The sequence below is a fragment of the Mustelus asterias genome, chromosome 20, assembly GCF_964213995.1.
Source record: "Mustelus asterias chromosome 20, sMusAst1.hap1.1, whole genome shotgun sequence".
NCBI classification, from domain to species: Eukaryota; Metazoa; Chordata; class Chondrichthyes; order Carcharhiniformes; family Triakidae; genus Mustelus; species Mustelus asterias.
This window is the reverse complement of record NC_135820.1, coordinates 36296972-36314786: the sequence shown is the minus strand read 5'-3', so window position 1 is coordinate 36314786 and position 17815 is coordinate 36296972. Positions and strand designations below refer to the sequence as shown.

The following is a 17815-nucleotide window of genomic DNA, read 5'->3' as shown; positions in this document are numbered from 1 at the left end:
TTCAGCGCACGTTCATCTTCAGAGGGAACAGCGATGTGGGTGGAAAATCTGGAAAGAATCGGGAAGTGTGACTCTCTCCGGAAAGATTGTTGCCAGAATTCCCCAGCCATTCACACCCTGCTGCTGCTCCGCGAGAATGGAGAATTTGGTGCTCAGCCAAATCCCCATTCACAGCAGTGGGACTGGAGAATCCCAGCTGTGGACAAGGTCAGAGAATCCACCCCCATGTTTCCCAATTTCCCTGGGCCTCGCCAGTGATGTCACAAGATTCATGACCATAAAGGGCGAGAGCCTTATTTTAATGGATTTGAATAAGTTTTGATATTATTACCCAGCCTTCCTGCCACAACATGATTCTCCCTCACTGAATATTCAAATCTCACTGAAGTGAGGTGAGCCCCCAGGGAAAGGGAAGTGCCCAGGAGTGTCCTGACATTACCCCTTGCACAGGTTGGCACTGCCAGATTGGCAGTGACAACCTATGCCAAGTGGCAATGCCAGGGAGCAGAGCCGAAGTGGGCCCTTGTGGGAGCTCACGGTGTGGTGGGGGTGGGTAGTGGTGGTGGTTGATGGCTGTTCCAGTTGGGGTAGGAGAGCAGACACTGAGGGGGCAACTTGCAGGCACGAGGGAGAGTGGGCAGTGAGGTGTTGGGCTAACCACTGTGCCACCGTTCTGCCTAGGCAATAAGGAGATTATGCTTGTCTCTTCTACAGCTCACAAACCATTGCTGCTAATGCCTGTGTTTTCCCTTCTTTTTTTAGAGGATGAGGTCTTTCTGAGTGATGCTGGACAACAAAACGAGTATGTGCTGAATGAGCAAGGAATTATTTTCACCGGCTGCTCTGAATACATTCAACCTCTGCCATGGAACTTTGGACAGGTGATGTACAAAGAATATATATATATTAAGATAAGTTAACTCATTGATCCCATTGAGGAGCTTGTCTTCTTCATTGCTGTCACAACTTGAAACCAATGCCAACACAATCTTACCCATCCAGGTGAATTGCAATGATGATAATGGAATACTTTTTGGCAAATGGGATGATCCATATATGGATGGAGTATATCCAGGGAAATGGAATGGAAGTGGGGAAACTCACTGTTATGTAATCTTTACCAGCTAAGCCCCAACTATTCTTATTTCTTTGTATCCAACTTGTTTGTCCACCCTACTCTTTCTGGGAGCTGTGCACAGATATTAGATAACTGAAATTTAATCATTTTAACAATGTTCATGACACAAAATGAATCTTAAATCCATTTTCTAGTTTGAAGATGATATTTTGGACATCTGCCTTAAGATATTAGACAACAGTCCCAAACATCTGAAAAACCCAACAAAGGATTGTACACGCAGAAGTTCACCTGTTTACATCTGCAGAACAGTGTCTGCTATGGTAAGAATGAGAAAATTAAGCGAGTAGAATTCATAGGGTTAGTGAATAACAGTATAACATTTCCAAGTATGGTCTGCTAATGTATATAGTTAGTCTGGTATTGCTAACTTCTTGTGTTTTATGAGCTTTTCATTTAACTCAGAGTATGTTTAGCCCTCTTGTGAGCTCGTTTTCTTTTTAACATTCTAGTAGATTCCCTTTGGAAATCAGAGGGCATTTATACAGAATCTTTAATTTGGCTATTCATTAAATGGAGTAGAGTTAACAGTAAGTTAGATTGTGCACGAAAATGAGCTGCATGGTTTAATGTTCTTCCATATTTTCTTATGTTATTAGCTAATTATGTGTTCAGTTGGAACTTTGGAGTTACTTATTATGCAAAATTGATGACAATGTCTCAGATTCTAATTAATAACTTGAACCGCATTAATGGCCACCTCAAGCCTTCATGTCCAGCTGAAGCTACAGTCAAAACTATGATAACCAAGTACATTCAAAGGCTACAAGAGTGCTGGTATCAGAAAATGAGAGATGCTTCGAGTAGTTCAATTCAATAAAATAGCTGTAACATAGCTACAAATGTTAACTCATTGATCCCACTGAGGTGTTTGTCTTCTTCATTGCTGTCACAACTTGAAACCAATGCCAACACAATCTTACCCATCCAGGTGAATTGCAATGATGATAATGGAATACTTTTTGGCAAATGGGATGACCCGTATACGGATGGAGTATATCCAGGGAAATGGAATGGAAGTGTTGCCATCCTTCGGCAGTGGAATAGCAGTGGCTGTCAGCCAGTTTGCTACGGGCAGTGCTGGGTGTTTGCAGCAGTGGCTTGCACAGGTGATGACAATGGAAATTAAATTGAAACCTAAAAAGCTGGTGCATTCAAGTATTTTTCTAAATATTTGAAATATATTTTCATACAAATACGTATGACTGCACAAAGAATATATACATATATTAAGATAGACTGAAACTATTCAGATATTTCCAATATTTTATGGAACCAAAAACATATAATATCATTAGAATCAGTGAGCATTTCACTTCTGCCTTGTCCTCCCTACCCTCTGTCATTTACTCACCTTTTCTGAAGAAAATGACTCATTTGACATAATTGCATAGAATCAAAACCACAATAGGCTATTTTACTGAATAAGTCTATGTCAGTTTTTATTCCCCAAACAAACCTCCTCCCACTCTAATTACCAGTTCCCAACTTTCCTGCATATTTCTCCTCATGTATGTCTCAAACCCCTCCTTAAATGTGTCAGTTCTATTTGCTTCAACCATCCCTTTTATCAGGAGATCCCACATTCCTGTCACTCTGTGAAAAGCCTATAGGATGATACAAGAACAAAAATATATGTTTCGAAAATGTCTCTACAGGCTTTATCAGAAATTGCAATTCCAAAATATGCACTGAATTGGCTTTCATGAGCTTCTTGTTCTGAAACGGTTGTGAAAGTGGAATAATATTAGGATAAATTTATAATTTTTCCTTCCTTTAGTTTTGAGGTGCTTAGGAATTCCTACCCGCGTGGTTACAAATTTCGAATCTGCTCATGACACAAATGGGAATTTGATCATTGAGAGTGAGTATGATGAAGAAGGGATGGAACTGGAAAGATCAGACGATAGCATATGGTGAGTGAAGATGGAATATCAATTGTATTGTGCAATATTAACGTTTCAAATCATGTATTTTTGCAAGTGGAAAAACAGAATCGAAACTTCAACTGCAACTGGCAAGTCTTGAAATATATTAACCAGAGCTCCAATTAATTATGCCAATGTAACATGCAACTTAAGCTATTCAGTGGGGTTCTATTTCAGTAATAATTTGACTTCTCTGTCCTTGTGCTTTAGGAATTTCCATGTTTGGGTGGAATCTTGGATGGCAAGGTATGATTTGAGGCCTGGAAATGATGGATGGCAGGCACTTGACCCAACGCCACAGGAGAAAAGCGAAGGTTCAGATACAAATAAATAATCGATCATTACAGCCTTCATTGAGTGGTAAAATGTGAAAATAAGCACTGATAGTGAGATAACCAGCAATAGTTAAAACAATGGGGGTAATTTTAACTTTGGGAGTGGAAATATTTGGTTATGTTTGCATTTCCATGAAGTAATGTCTCAGTGTCAAGTTATATTCATATTGTTTACCTCCATGTGGGTCAGACTAAGATCTGCAGTTCAGGTCACAGTAAAACCAATTCAGACAGGTTCTCAATCATTTCTTGTTTCTTAGGAATCTACTGCTGTGGGCCAGCTCCAGTCAAAGCGATCAAGGAGGGGGATACAGATATAGGTTATGACGTTCCCTTTATATTTGCTGAAGTCAATGCAGATTGTGAGACTTGGGTCTATTCTAAAAAAGGGAAAAAGTTGAAAGTCGACGCTGACACCAGACAGGTTGGCCAGAGGATCAGCACCAAGAGTGTTGGCAGTGATGACCGTGAGGATATCACAAACAATTATAAATACCCTGAAGGTAACAATAAATTCAAGTCTGTAGTTAGAGAGTGAAATAAATGGACATTTGTTTTAAATCGACACATTGTTATTAATGCCTGCATCTTGGTAAATAGTAAAAAAGACACTTAATAATTGAAAAATAGAGCTCACTTACAAAATGTCTCGGACAGAATTCTCCCATTCTGCCCGTGGTTGGTTTGGTGATCATTAGGAGCAGAGAATCTAGCCGAAGCCTAAAAGTCGGAAACATGAATCATGTCCCAAATCTCCTACTGTCGGGTTAATCACAGGTTGGTCTTTCCACTGGTTGGTAGCTTGAATACCATTGGCATTCATTTTCATCTCAGGAATGTTCATTAGTGACCTGACAAGTCTTCCAGTCTTGTGTCACGCACAACATTATGTTGGTCTCAAACCCGAGTGACATGAACAAAGCAGTCCTCAGTTTGCAAAAGGAGAGTGCGGCAAAGCTTTTCTGCCATAGTGCTGCACTGCTCCTGATGCGTTGTTCATCACTCTGCTGGGGCAGACTGATTCCTGCTTTCATCTCCATGCTGAGCTGGTCTTCATGGACAGCACTGTGCTGCTGGACCCATGGATCCTCCTGTGAAACCAAGTCAGATCAGTACTGCACCTGGGGTTTGAGGGTGCAGGGTCCTCTTCCCTCCCCCGGTGCCAAACATCAGTGTCTTTCTGGACAGCACTGTGCTGTGGGACACAGCAGTAAAGGTCTGAAGTTCGACCAGAGCTGGAGTGCGAGGTAAGGCTTGAATAATGAAAACCAGTAGACCAGTAGTAACAAAATTTGTCCATCCAAATTTGGGTTCAGTGGGGAGAAATTATCATGGAGGTTATAGATCTCTCTCACTGATTATAAACGTAAAGTGATGTACAACTCAAACACAACATTGAAACATTTTGGTTTCTCTGAACTATAGGCAAAATTACATTGAGTCCAGTATGCTAAATTGGTGTAGACACAACTACCATTAAATATCTTGTATCATCTTTTGCTGTTTTTGTCGCCCCATTGCTGCCACCACCAACCATTGGCAGCCGCATATGCATCACATATGTCATGTGTGTCACATGCCCCACGTGCCTCCACCCACCAAATCAGCTCACTGATGAACTAAAACAGCCTGGACAGACAAAAAATGAATATTATTATTATAGGCGTTCTTCATATTATTTCAATGTGTAGAACCTTGGATATCCTTGCATTTACACTGTAAGCTTTCAGCTAACTGGTCCTTTCTGAGGGCAAAGCTGGGTGCTGGAGGTTGCAAGCCTTTGGTGATTCTCATGCTCTCTGTTGTTGCCCCAACCCTTTGTGCCCCCTTCCTTTTCCAATGGATCATTATGAAAACAATCATTATCCATGATTTTTGTAAACCCTTTTTATGCATCAACTCTACCGGGTAAAGTGATATTTTGTTTCTACTGTAACAGCACTAACCCATTGATTTTTAAGGCTCTGCTCAAGAGAGAAGAATCTTCGAGCTGGCCAACAAAAGGAGAGTTCCTCTGAAGCCAGAGAAACAACTTCAATTGCATTTGAAGACCAATGATCCAATTTACAATGGAACCAACGTTAAAGTGTCTGCGGTCATTTCCAACAAGAAATCAGTGAAAAGAGTCTGTACACTCAAAATTAGTGCTATGAAAAAGAAATATAATCAATCTTCCAGACAGAAATGCATAAAGAAGTATCAGCAGGAGATCAATGTTGGACCCAGTGAAGGTAAAAGAAACTAGCTGTTAGTTTTATACCTACCGGCCGTGACTTACTCTTGTGACAGATCATTCCTAAGGTTTGGTTAACACCTAGGTTTAAGCGGAATAAGCAAAATACTACGGATGCTGATATCTCAAACAAGAACTGAGGATGCTGGAAAAACGCAGCATGTCTGGCAGCATCTGTAGTGAGAAATAACAGAGTTGAGTCTGTGGCTCTTCATCAGAACTAAAGAGAGGGGTGAATGTATTGGATATTAAATTATATCTGTGAGAGATTCCAACAAGATGTAGCAACCTTAAGAACGAAAGACAGATGCCCTGGTGTGGGAGGTGAGGGGAAGGTGGTGGGAGGTGTTTTTGCATTGAGGCAATACATATATGGGATATTTTTTTAAAAGGTTTACGATGGAGGAGAAAGGTCATAACATAAAGTTGTTGAACTCGATGTTGAGTAAAGTTGAATTCAATAAGTGGAAGCTGCTTCTATTAACAAATATTCCAAGTGATGTTATGAAGTAAAACACTGAAATCAAATTTTACAATAACCATGTGTTGAACATCTCAGCTTAGTTGCTAAAATATTGAAACCATGCTTTCATCCTTCTTATCGAAGAGATGACAACATGTGGGTAATCTCACATATTAAAAGTCTGTGCTATGTTTTATTGGTTGACATTTTGACAATAAAATATTGAAACATTTTCCATCAATTATACAGTCTTTCATTGAATATTTAAAAGGTATGTAGTAATCCTTTGCTTCTCCAGATGCTATGTGTAATGGCTAAAGGCTATTCCATTTAAAAACATAACTTAATTGATAACCTGTTCCTTATCCCTGAATTAATATTCTAGATAAAACAGTGGAGATGGAACTGTCTTACGCAGAGTATGGGGAGTTCCTTGACAAATATAACCTTATCAGGTTGACAGCTCTTGTAATTGATGGAGAGGAGAATGAAAGTGTATTCTCACTAAGGGACATCTCTTTGATCAATCCGAAGATCGCAATTCAGGTAATAACAGGAATGGAAAGTTAGGTCAGCTTTAGTTTGAGTGAAGTGTATTTCCTCTTATTATTAGATGTGCTACCATGGAGCCTGACTGAGAACACTATAAGTGAATTAAATGTGTCCCCAACTGTCAGGCCTGTTATACCGAAAGGCCTGTTATGACCAGATGAGGAAGGATAACAGTAACTCCTCTAATTTGCCACCTCAAGTCTGACCCTAACAGGGTTTCTTCTGGGCTTAGAATGTTGAAGGTATTTACCCAATGTCCATGTTTAACCACTTGCGACCTGTGAAGTTGAAGCTGATGTAAATTGCAACTGCTGGAGACAATTTCTTTTTAAATTAATCTTTGTACCTAAGATTCCTTTCATTGGAAATTCTCTCAGTGCTGAATTTTTAAAATTATATTGAGATGAGGGCTAGAATTCTCTGACCTCACTCATAGCTGGGATTCTCCAGTCCTGCTGCAGTGAATGGAGTTTTAGCTGAGCACCAAATTCTCCATTCTTGTGGCAGCGGTGGTGAGGCATCCAAATTCGGAGAATTCCAGCCAGCTCCTTAACTTGGGAGCAAAGAGAAGGGAACTTGTTGCTACTTCATTAGCAGCTATTCCAGACTACTACTTAGCAGCTTGTGTGCGGTAATAAATGACATTCAGAAAATGGTTATTCCAGTCATCCTCTCCTCTTAATGATTTCAGAAGGTATTTGCTTAGCTGATATCTGAACTGACTGTGGGTATTGACCCTGACCTATAATGTCCCAGCCATTAGCTTCTGATGGCGTATTATTCATCTTGATAAGATAGAAAAAACAGCTTCCTATATAAAATCTTCACTTGAGAGATGGTGATATAGAAATGCAAATGTGACATCCACTGTAGTTTCAGTAAATCCTTTTGGAGTAGTTCTTGTCATCAGCAGGTGTGAAACTCCATTAGAATGTTATGGCATGTCTTAATTGTATTCCATATTGGAACCGTCCAGAAATCTAGTCAATCTGCAACAACAGACATCAGGTGACATGTGGCAGCCATTTTAGGCCAGTCCTTTGCTTGTTTTTTAAGTCCTTTTTAAACAGTTCAGCATATGTTTCCTCATTCAATATAATTACAGATTAATATCATTCGTATACAAGTCACATTTTCATGACTGACCTTAACTAACTCATCACAAAGGTGTGCACAAGAGTGAATGATTTGGGCAACATACCAACACTCACTGCTATGCTTGTTGACCAAACTGATTTGAAGGGAAAGAAAAACTAATGGGGATGGAAGAGAAGAGAGATAGGAGGAGTAATGTGTGGGGATATATGGCACCAATCACCTTTTAGACACTCTGCTTAACGTTCAGTTCAATTGACTTCACCAGATCTGAATATTGGGCATGTTTCATAGCAGGGTCTGGGTAAAATATAATACAATGCACTTTGGACTTTTGTCCAATTGCAACCTTATGGAATTCTAGTGGAAAAGAAGAGAATGCAAGAAGGACAATTAAAAACTAGTGCAGGAAGTAAAGACATGAATAAAAATCAGATTATAGCAACTAGAAAAAAATAGACAAACAAATCACAATCCATGGAAGATAAAAAGGGTGTTGGAAATAGCAAAAGAAAATATATCTAATTGAAGAATGCAGAACATATGCACGGTACATATTCTGGGTAATGGGCAGCATGCACAAGTAGGCCACAAACAGGAATGTACTTTTCCCCCTGACAGTTAAGATGGATGATGTTCATGCCTAAAGACCTGATTTTGAACTTTGCCTAAACATCCTTGTGGTGACATTATAGCAATTTGCTTTCCTCCCTACTATAGATATGCCCAAGGGCATTTCTGTGCCAGAGGAATGAACAGTTTAAGTTAGTAACCTGAGTAGTAACATTTTGGACATGCTGAATAATTGACTTGTTTCCTCAGGTCCGAGGTGTGACTATGCTGTCCCAAGAAGTGCTGACAGAAATCAGTTTTGAGAATATTTTGCCCACGGCGCTGACCAGCTGTGTCTTCACACTTGAGGGAGCAGGTTTGATTGATGGTCAAATGGAAATAAGGTAAATCAGAACACTGAAAATATATAGTAGATGTGTCCTTTCTGATCGAAATATGTAGATATATTGTAGAAACGGTATAAAAGAGAACAAATTGGGTCAAATACTTCATTGGATTTAATATTTACTAGCTTATAGGGCTAGATATTTACTAGATACTGGGTGGGATTTTCTGCACCCCCACAGCGTGTTTTGCAGAGGTGGAGGTGGCCCGCCATTGATCAGTGGCGGGATCTTCCAGTCCGCTGCTGTCAACAGGGTTTCCCATTGTTCGCAACCTTTGTTGCAGGGAACCTATGGTGTGGGGTCACTGTCAGCGGGACTGGAAGGTTCCTACAGGCAGGAACGCCTGGAAAATTCCACCCATTGTTGTCATGATTATTGTGCAATTGCAAAATATAATTAAGAATAAAAGACTCAAGCTAATGAAACAGATGTTAAGAATTTAGTCAAGTTAATGCTCAAACTGGAAAGAAGGTATTAGGGATTGATGCGCGTTATCAAACACGAGGCTAAATGCTCGGGAAATAAAGGCTTTTATTTACTGTAATGAAGCAGCCAATAATTATATACACGATCCCAGACTGAAGGGGTCCCAGCCAGAGCAGGGACTTTTATACCTCTCCCAGGAGGCGGAGCCCGACTGGGATGTACCACAACACTACAGTACAAAGGTGTAACAACCCCACCCTAACCCCAACAGCAATAAGTAACACAACCCAACAGTAACATATGTACATCCTTGTAGTACTGGCCAGACCCTGGCTCAGTACTATCCAGTGGGAACCAACGATGGTTTACCACATTCACCCCTCCTTTGAGAACAAAGGCCGGCGGGGTACAAAAAAACAGAATAAAGTGGCATCAGTCTATAAGTTCAGATGGTCAGGGGGACCGCACCGTCGTTGTGACCTCCTCAATACCGGCGGTGACACCGGAGTAGGCACTTGCGGTGGCGTTCTCCCCAAGGCGGCGTCCAGCTGTTCTTCCACGGACTCACAGGCCGGTTGACCCTGAGGTGACGGTAGTCCATGGGGTCCTGACACGCCCTGCAGTGGCGACCATCCTCTGGACCCAGGCAAGCTGTACACGGGAGTAAAAGGGTTAAGCAATGGTCCCGATGCTGCCCGCGCCGTGTCCGGGGAAGAAACAAGAGTTAAGGGGTTTGTAACGGGGGTATGGGAGCGACAGGGGTTGCTACGTCCCCTGCTGGTGCCAGGTCTCGGATCGAGACCGTGTCCTCTCGCCCGTCAGGGTATGCCACATAGGCATACTGAGGGTTGGCATGGAGGAGATGGACCTGTTCGACCAACGGGTCGGACTTGCGGGCCCTTACATGTCGCCGCAGGAGGACGGGTCCTGAGTACGTCAACCAAGACGGTAATGAGGTCCCCGAGGAAGACTTCCAAGGGAATGAAAACATCCTCTCATGGGGAGTAGCATTGGTTGCCGTACACAGGAGGGAGCGAATAGAATGGAGCGCATCAGGGAGCACCTCTTGCCAACGGGAGACTGGAAGACTTTTTGACTTCAACGCCAGTAAGACAGCCTTCCAGACTGTAGCATTCTCACGTTCCACCTGTCCGTTATCCCTAGGGTTGTAGCTCGTGGTCCTACTAGAGGCAATCCCGTATGAGAGCAGGAATTGCCTCAAGTCATCGCTCATGAACGACGAGCCCCTGTCGCTATGGATGTAGCCGGGGTACCCGAACAGGGTAAAGAGATCACGGAATGCCTTGATAACTGTGGCAGCGCATGTATCAGAGCAGGGAACAACAAAAGGGAACCTAGAGTACTTGTCAATGATATTGAGGAAGTACACATTCCGATCTGTTGAGGGAAGGGGGCCCTTAAAATCGACACTCAGTCTCTCGAAAGGACGAGTGGCCTTGACTAAATGTGCCCGGTCAGGTCGGTAAAAGTGCGGTTTGCATTCCGCGCAAACCCGACAGCTTCTTGTTACGGACCTGACGTCCTCCACCGAGTAGGGCAGGTTGCGGGCTTTTATAAAGTGGTAGAGCCGAGTGACCCCAGGATGGCATAGGTCATTATGGAGAGCCTGCAAACGGTCCTCCTGTATACTGGCGCATGTTCCACGCGAGAGGGCATCCAAGGGCTCATTGAGTTTCCCTGGACGGTACATGATGTCATAGTTATAGGTGGAGAGTTCAATTCTCCACCGCAAGATCTTGTCATTCTTGATCTTGCCCCTCTGCGTGTTATTAAACATGAACGTCACGGACCGCTGGTCCATGATCAGGGTGAACCGTTTTCCCACCAAGTAATGGCGCCAGTGCCTGACGGCCTCCACAATGGCCTGGGCCTCCTTTTCCACCGCTGAATGCCGGATTTCGGGGCCTTGGAGGGTGCGGGAAAAAAATGCGACGGGCCTGCCCGCCTGGTTAAGTGTGGCGGCCAGGGCGAAATCAGATGCATCGCTCTCCACCAGAAAGGGGATGGACTCGTCAACAGCGTGCATCGTAGTTTTCGCGATGTCGGCTTTTAATTTATCGAAGGCCAATCGGGCCTCTGGCGTTTGGGGAAAAGTCGTGGACTTAATGAGCGGACGGGCTTTGTCCGCGTAATTGGGAACCCACTGCGCATAATAAGAGAAGAAGCCTAAGCATCTCCTCAGTGCTTTTGCACTAGCAGGCAAGGGAAGTTCAGAAAGGGGGTGCATACGGTCTGGATCAGGGCCAATGACCCCGTTTTCCACCACGTATCCTAGGATGGCTAAACGGCGCGTACGAAATACACACTTCTCCCTGTTGTAGGTCAAGTTCAGGCGAGATGCAGTGCGTAGGAAATTCAGGAGATTCGTGTCGTGGTCCTGCTGGTCATGGCCGCAGATGGTGACATTATCCAGGAAGGTAGCCCGCAGCCCGTTCTGGTCCACCATTCGGTCCATAGCATGCTGGAAGACCGAGACCCCATTGGTGACACCAAAGGGAACCCTGAGAAAGTGATACAAGCGACCATCCGCCTCAAAAGCCGTGTATTGTCGGTCCTCTGGGTGAATGGGGAGTTGGTGGTAGGCAGACTTGAGGTCTATGGTGGAGAACACCCGGTACTGCACAATCTGATTGACCATATCAGATATACGCGGGAGAGGATACGCATCCAGCTGCGTATATTGATTAATGGTCTGACTATAGTCAATGACCATCCGGGGTTTGTTCCCGCTCTTGACCACCATGACCTGCGCTCTCCACGGACTAGCGCTGGGTTGTATGATCCTTTCTTTGAGGAGGCGCTGAACCTCAGATCTAATGAAGATCCGATCCTCAGCGCTGTAACGCCTACTTTTAGTCGTGATGGGCTTGCAGCCTGGCACAAGATTCTGGAACAGGGAGGGTGTGGTGATCTTCAGCGTCGAGAACCTACAGGCGGGGCGCGTTGGGCAATTTGGAGGCTGCTGCTGTTCTCCCACTGCCAGTGAAGGGAGTGGCCCACCGTACTATAGGGTTACACTCCTCAAGTGGACCATGAAGTTTAGTCCCAGAAGTATTGGCGCACAAAGGTACGGCAACACTAGGAGCTTGAAACGCTCGTAAACTGTGCTTTGTACCGTCAAAGTTACCACGCAACTCCCTAGCACGGTGACAGACCGGGACCTCGATGCCATAGAGATTGTCTGTTTGGCAGGTTGAATCCGGAGTCCACACCGCTTCACAGTGTCTGGGTGGATAAAGCTCTCAGTGCTCCCGCTGTCAAACAGACAATAAATCACGTGGTCATTTACCTGGATGTTCATCATAGATTTGTCAAGTCTATGAGGCTTGGCCTGGTCCAGGATGATCGACGCCACCATTGGTTCATGAGCGCCACTGCAGGCAGCTGAAATCGACGAGGAGGACCCCTGCTGGTCGTTCGCGGTCGGTGCCGACCAACATGGCCGCTCCCATAAGTCGCACGTGGGTGATGGCGCCAAACTCAGCAACCCCTGGTGGTCACACACCTCCGACTCCGTCGACCGTAATGGCGTCGTCCTGGCCTCGCACGTGGACGAACCCCTCGATGATTTCGACGACGAAGAGCCAAGCTCTGAAGAATCGCAGGCCGCACTGCCGTTCCTAGATTTAGATCGGCACACTTTCGAATAGTGCCCTTTCTTACCGCAGGCGGAGCACAACACAGCCTTAGCGGGACACCGTTGCCGAGTATGCTTCGCTCCCCCACAGAAGTAACACCGCGGGCCGCCCCGAGCTGCTGCTGTCGTCTGGCCCGAGTGTGAGCACGCCATTACGCAGCATTTCGAACCCGAGGGACGAGGAGGGATTGGCGACTGCTCCTGCCACGTTGTCTCCACGTGGTCTTCCGGATACAATACTAAGCTTTCGGAGGCCGTCTCGAGCATCTCCGCTAGCTCGATTGCCTGGGTAAGGTCAAGGTTCCCTTTCTCCAATAGTTTAAGTCGAATGTACGACGATCCGACTCCCGCCACAAACGCATCTCGGGCGAGGTCGTTCATGCTCTGCTCAGCCGACACAGCTTTGCAGTTACAGCCCCTGGCTAGCTGTAGGAGCTCGTCCGCATATTCCTCCATCGTTTCGCCAGACTGCCGTCGTCGAGTGGCTAAGAGGTAACAAGCGTGTATTTCATTGGGCGGTTTGATATAACGCTTCTTCAGAAGCTCGAGGGCCTCAGTATCATCAGTGGCCGCACGGATCGCGAGGTAGACAGTGTCGCTTACCCTCGCATGGAGGACCCGGAGTCTGTCATCATCTGTGGTGACCGCTGCGGAGGCTGCCAGGTAGTCTTCGAAGCACTTCAGCCAGTGGTCGAAGGTGTTAGAGGCGCCCACCGCACGTGAATCTAGTGTAAGGCGTTCCGGCTTCAGTATCTGCTCCATACTCTTTTTTTTTCTTCGACGAGAGTTTAACAACAGTAAATAAAATTGATGCGCGTTATCAAACACGAGGCTAGATGCTCGGGAAATAAAGGCTTTTATTTACTGTAATGAAGCAGCCAATAATTATATACACGATCCCAGACTGAAGGGGTCCCAGCCAGAGCAGGGACTTTTATACCTCTCCCAGGAGGCGGAGCCCGACTGGGATGTGCCACAACACTACAGTACAAAGGTGTAACAACCCCACCCTAACCCCAACAGCAACAAGTAGCACAACCCAACAGTAACATATGTACATCCTTGTAGTACTGGCCAGGCCCTGGCTCAGTACTATCCAGTGGGAACCAACGATGGTTCACCACAGGGATGAACATTGGAAAATGGTATTTTTTATTAAGTTTAAAAATTTAAGTTTTAAACTTAAAAAAAAGTTTATTTGTTAGTGTCACAAGTAGGCTTACGTTAACACTGCAATGAAGTTACTATGAAAATCCTCCAATCGCCACACTCTGGTGCCTGTTCGGGTACACTGAGGGAGAATTTAGCATGGCCAATGCACCTAACCAGCACGTCTTTCAGACTGTGGGAGGAAACCGAAGCACCCCAGAGGAAACCCATTCAGACACAGGAGAACGTGCAGACTCCACACAGACAGTGACCCAAGCCGAGAATCGAACCTGGGTCCATAGTGCTGTGAGGCAGCAGTGTTAGCCACTGTGTTACAGAGAAATGTGGAAATCTTAAGCTTATTTAAAACCTCTTTGTTCTTATTTTACTTGTTCTTACCTGTCAGCATAGATTCAATTGGTAGCACTCTATGTGTCACAAGGTTGTGGGTTCAAGTTCCACTCCAGGATTTGAAAACATAAATCACGGATGACTCTCCAGTACCATACTAGTGCTGCGCTGTTGGAGGTGCCATCTTTGAGCTGAGACATTAAACTATGGTCCCATCTGCCCTCTCAGGTGAAAGTAAAAGACCTACGGCACTAGACTGTTTTGAAGAAGAGCAGTGTTTTTAGCACCCACCCTGTCACCCCCCCCCCACCACCCCCCCCCCCCCACACCCCACTGTTTCTTGGCCAAATGCTGCATCAAGATCAATATTTATATTGATGTTCACTTCAATCAAGATCTCAAAACCTGATTGGCTGGTTGATATTGCATTGCTATTTGTGGCAGTAGTCTAACATTTTCCGTACAGCCATGACTCAATTTTATAACCACTTCATTGGTGCAAAATATTTTGTGGCATTCTGACACCATGATTGGTGCTATATAATTGCAACTCTTCTTTTTGTCTAGGGTTGGGACATTAAATCCTGGAGAAGTGATTACAAAGGAAGCTTCGTTCATTCCCAAGAAAATAGGGTTGAAGAAATTGACTGTGGATTTTGACAGTGATAGTCTCAAGGATGTGAAGGGATACATAAACATTGACATTCAAGCAGGGGAAAAATGATCCAAAAAAATCTTGGAAATCCCATTCATATTATGAGATTTACATAAGTTTGCATATTTGTAGTTTAGTTTTTTGTATAAAGCCATTCCAGGTACTGTTGTTAACTAGCACATGCAATCATTTACAACGCAACTTCACAAGTTTACAATTTTTGTAAAATATCCTTTTCATCCTTGTTAACATGGAAAAATACTGACTCCCTCAGCTCTTGTGTTGAAATTGGATTCAATCAAGCAAAGAGTCATAAGAAAGAGATACTATGATGATATAAATGGTGCATAATGTTATCCGGGATTGCTTAACGATTTTTAAAAATTCTATCAGTGGAAATTCAGTTCTGTTGGACACTTGGACACTGAGGTTGAATGAAGGTAGTGGAGGCAATTCTTCCAAAAAAGTTCTAAGTGTGAATTCACAGGAAAACTGGTGTAAATCATGTATGTTTTTTCAGTGCAACTTCAGACTCGAATCCCCCACACTCTGTGCACTGCAGAGGTCACAATCGGGAATATCATTTAAAGCTCAGGGACGGGGCCTATTCATGCCGGAGTCTGACAGTTCTGGGCCTCTGCGCATGTGCAGTGTCCCCGATCTGTCAGCCTGCACTTTGCTGGCCAGCTCAATCGCTGGCCAGCCTGGGACCCCGGCAGTGCTGCACCCCCCCGCCCATGGCCAGATCGCGGCCCCCACAGCCATTCCTGGGCCAGCCCTGACCCCACCCCCTGTCTGGGAGTGCCCTGATCTTCAGCGCCCCCCCTCTCCCCCCCAGACAGTGACAATTCCCTCCCAACCCCCACACCCCAACAAACCCCCTCCCCCCCACCTCCTGACGGAAGGCAGACACTTCCCCCGGAGGCAGAACCTTCCCATCCTGGCAGACCTTCCTCCCCCAGTCACTCTGATCGGTGGCCTCCCTCCAGCCCCAATCGATCCTAGTGCAGAATGGCAGCGGGAACCCCCCACCCTCACCAATCGCCCCCTGGGCCCTGCCCCAAGCTGGCCCTACCCCTAGGCCCCACCCCCTTGGCACTGCCCGATGTTTGTTGGGCAGTGACAAGGTGCACCCTGGCCATGGACACTTTGCCCCTTGGGCAGTGCCAGGTGACGCAGGCTGGCATTGCCAGGGTGTCAATGCCCAGGGAGCACCATCTCCCACCGTCCGACCCCTTGAGGGGCCCCGATTGCCCCCCCCCTGCCCTGTTCACTCCAGCAGGGTCTCCTGCTAGTTCCTCAAAAGTGGGGAGCTATTCTAAACCCCACCGGAGTGAATTTTCACGCTATCGAGCCTGGAGAGTTCAGTCCCGGGCCTGATAATCACATTTAGGCCTGGTGGACCTTTTTAGTACATTCTGGTTTTAATTCAGACCTCCAACTTCTGCAGTATTTTGGTTTTACTCCACAGACTGAACTTTGACCCCCCCCCTGCTTTGTACAGACCAAGGGCGAGTTTTCTATCCCTTCCCACCGGCAGGATTTTCCAGTCCTACCAAAAAGATGACCTCCCTGGTGACGGGATGGGGGAGCCATGCAAAACGCCATAGACATTGGCGGGACCAGAAGATTCCACTGGTGGCCATTGGCGAGCCACCTCCGCTGGAAAACATGCTACAAAGGGACTGAAAAATGTTGCCCCAAGAGGGAATTTCAACTCAAAGAGAGGTGGTTAACCTCTAAGTTGTATTGGTACAAATGAGAGGATGACAGCTGCCTGTCTTCTTTGAGTATGTGCCTGTAGATATACAGTTATGTGAAAGATGGGAGAAAAGGTGGAATTCCTAATGGAGGGAAACTGGATAACTTGCGGGTGTCTTTTGAGCCCTTGGTATTTCAAGTGAAATGTTTTCTCTAAATCCTGATGCTTGATTGCCTGTTGTTTTAATTGTGAGATTATAATACTCTTCGATGATAAACTTCATTAACCTGGATGCTGGCACCAATGTAATTGTTCTTGCCTTCTAGATCTTTTGCTCTTAGCCCAGACCTCGGTCGAATTTACCACCAGTTAATTGGTCTCATATATGACTGACTTCTTTTCCTGATATTAGTACAGAGGGCTGGGTAGCATCTTCTGCCGCCTGACCCTCCAAACAACTGCTCTTGATGAAAACGTAATTTTTCTTTCATCATTGCAGAACATTCTAATGTTGTAATTACATGAACCAAACATTTGTGATATTTACATCTCTTTCACTGGGTCATTGCTTTCATTTTTGGTGTCTTTCAAGAAACGATAAAATTGACCCAGTGATAAAACTGGGTCAATTTTCAGACTGTAAGTCTGAACCAAAGCTTTTGACTGCTGTGTTTCATGAATTCTGGCTATTTTGTCTGACTCTTTTTTTGTAATTGCTTAAAATAAACCAGGCACTGAATGAGTCCTGTTTAACTACACGTCTCAAGTTTCACTAATTATAGTCAACTATAGTTTTCAATAGAAACACAGTGAATGTACTTCTATTCCTTGCATTTTTCACTTGGAGATCTCATCAAATGCAGCTTGCACTTTGTGGAAGGTTTCCTCTGTGATCGCAGCTGAACAAACTTATCGACATGCTTAATGTTTACAAAGAAGAGGGGCAGAAATTAATGGGCGGGGCTGGCGGGTGTGGGTAGACCTGGATTTCTTGTCGCAATTCTAGCAGACGTTTGGTGGAAACACTGGAGAAGTGGCTTAAGCAGCTGTTTCCACCAGAGGTTTTGCTAGTCTGTTGCTGAAGTTACAGTAGAAAATTAGGAGAAACCTCATGGAAATTACTGTTGAGGGTTTCCAATTCCTTTAGACATTGTACATGGAGAGAATCTTA

General features: G+C 44.9%; 1 protein-coding gene across 1 annotated transcript in view; it reads left to right on the top strand.

Moving 5' to 3' along the window:
• LOC144508470 (protein-glutamine gamma-glutamyltransferase 2-like) overlaps positions 1-17395 on the top strand; it is a 30277-nt gene extending 12882 nt beyond the window's left edge. Inside the window, exons 4-13 of the mRNA XM_078236409.1 lie at positions 763-881; positions 1273-1401; positions 2070-2247; positions 2919-3054; positions 3277-3380; positions 3662-3904; positions 5363-5632; positions 6483-6643; positions 8567-8700; positions 14855-17395. Coding sequence (XP_078092535.1) covers positions 763-881; positions 1273-1401; positions 2070-2247; positions 2919-3054; positions 3277-3380; positions 3662-3904; positions 5363-5632; positions 6483-6643; positions 8567-8700; positions 14855-15011 — 1631 coding nt within the window. The 3' untranslated portion in view covers positions 15012-17395. The remainder of the gene's footprint in view (positions 1-762; positions 882-1272; positions 1402-2069; positions 2248-2918; positions 3055-3276; positions 3381-3661; positions 3905-5362; positions 5633-6482; positions 6644-8566; positions 8701-14854) is intronic.
• The last annotated feature ends 420 nt before the right edge of the window (positions 17396-17815 follow it).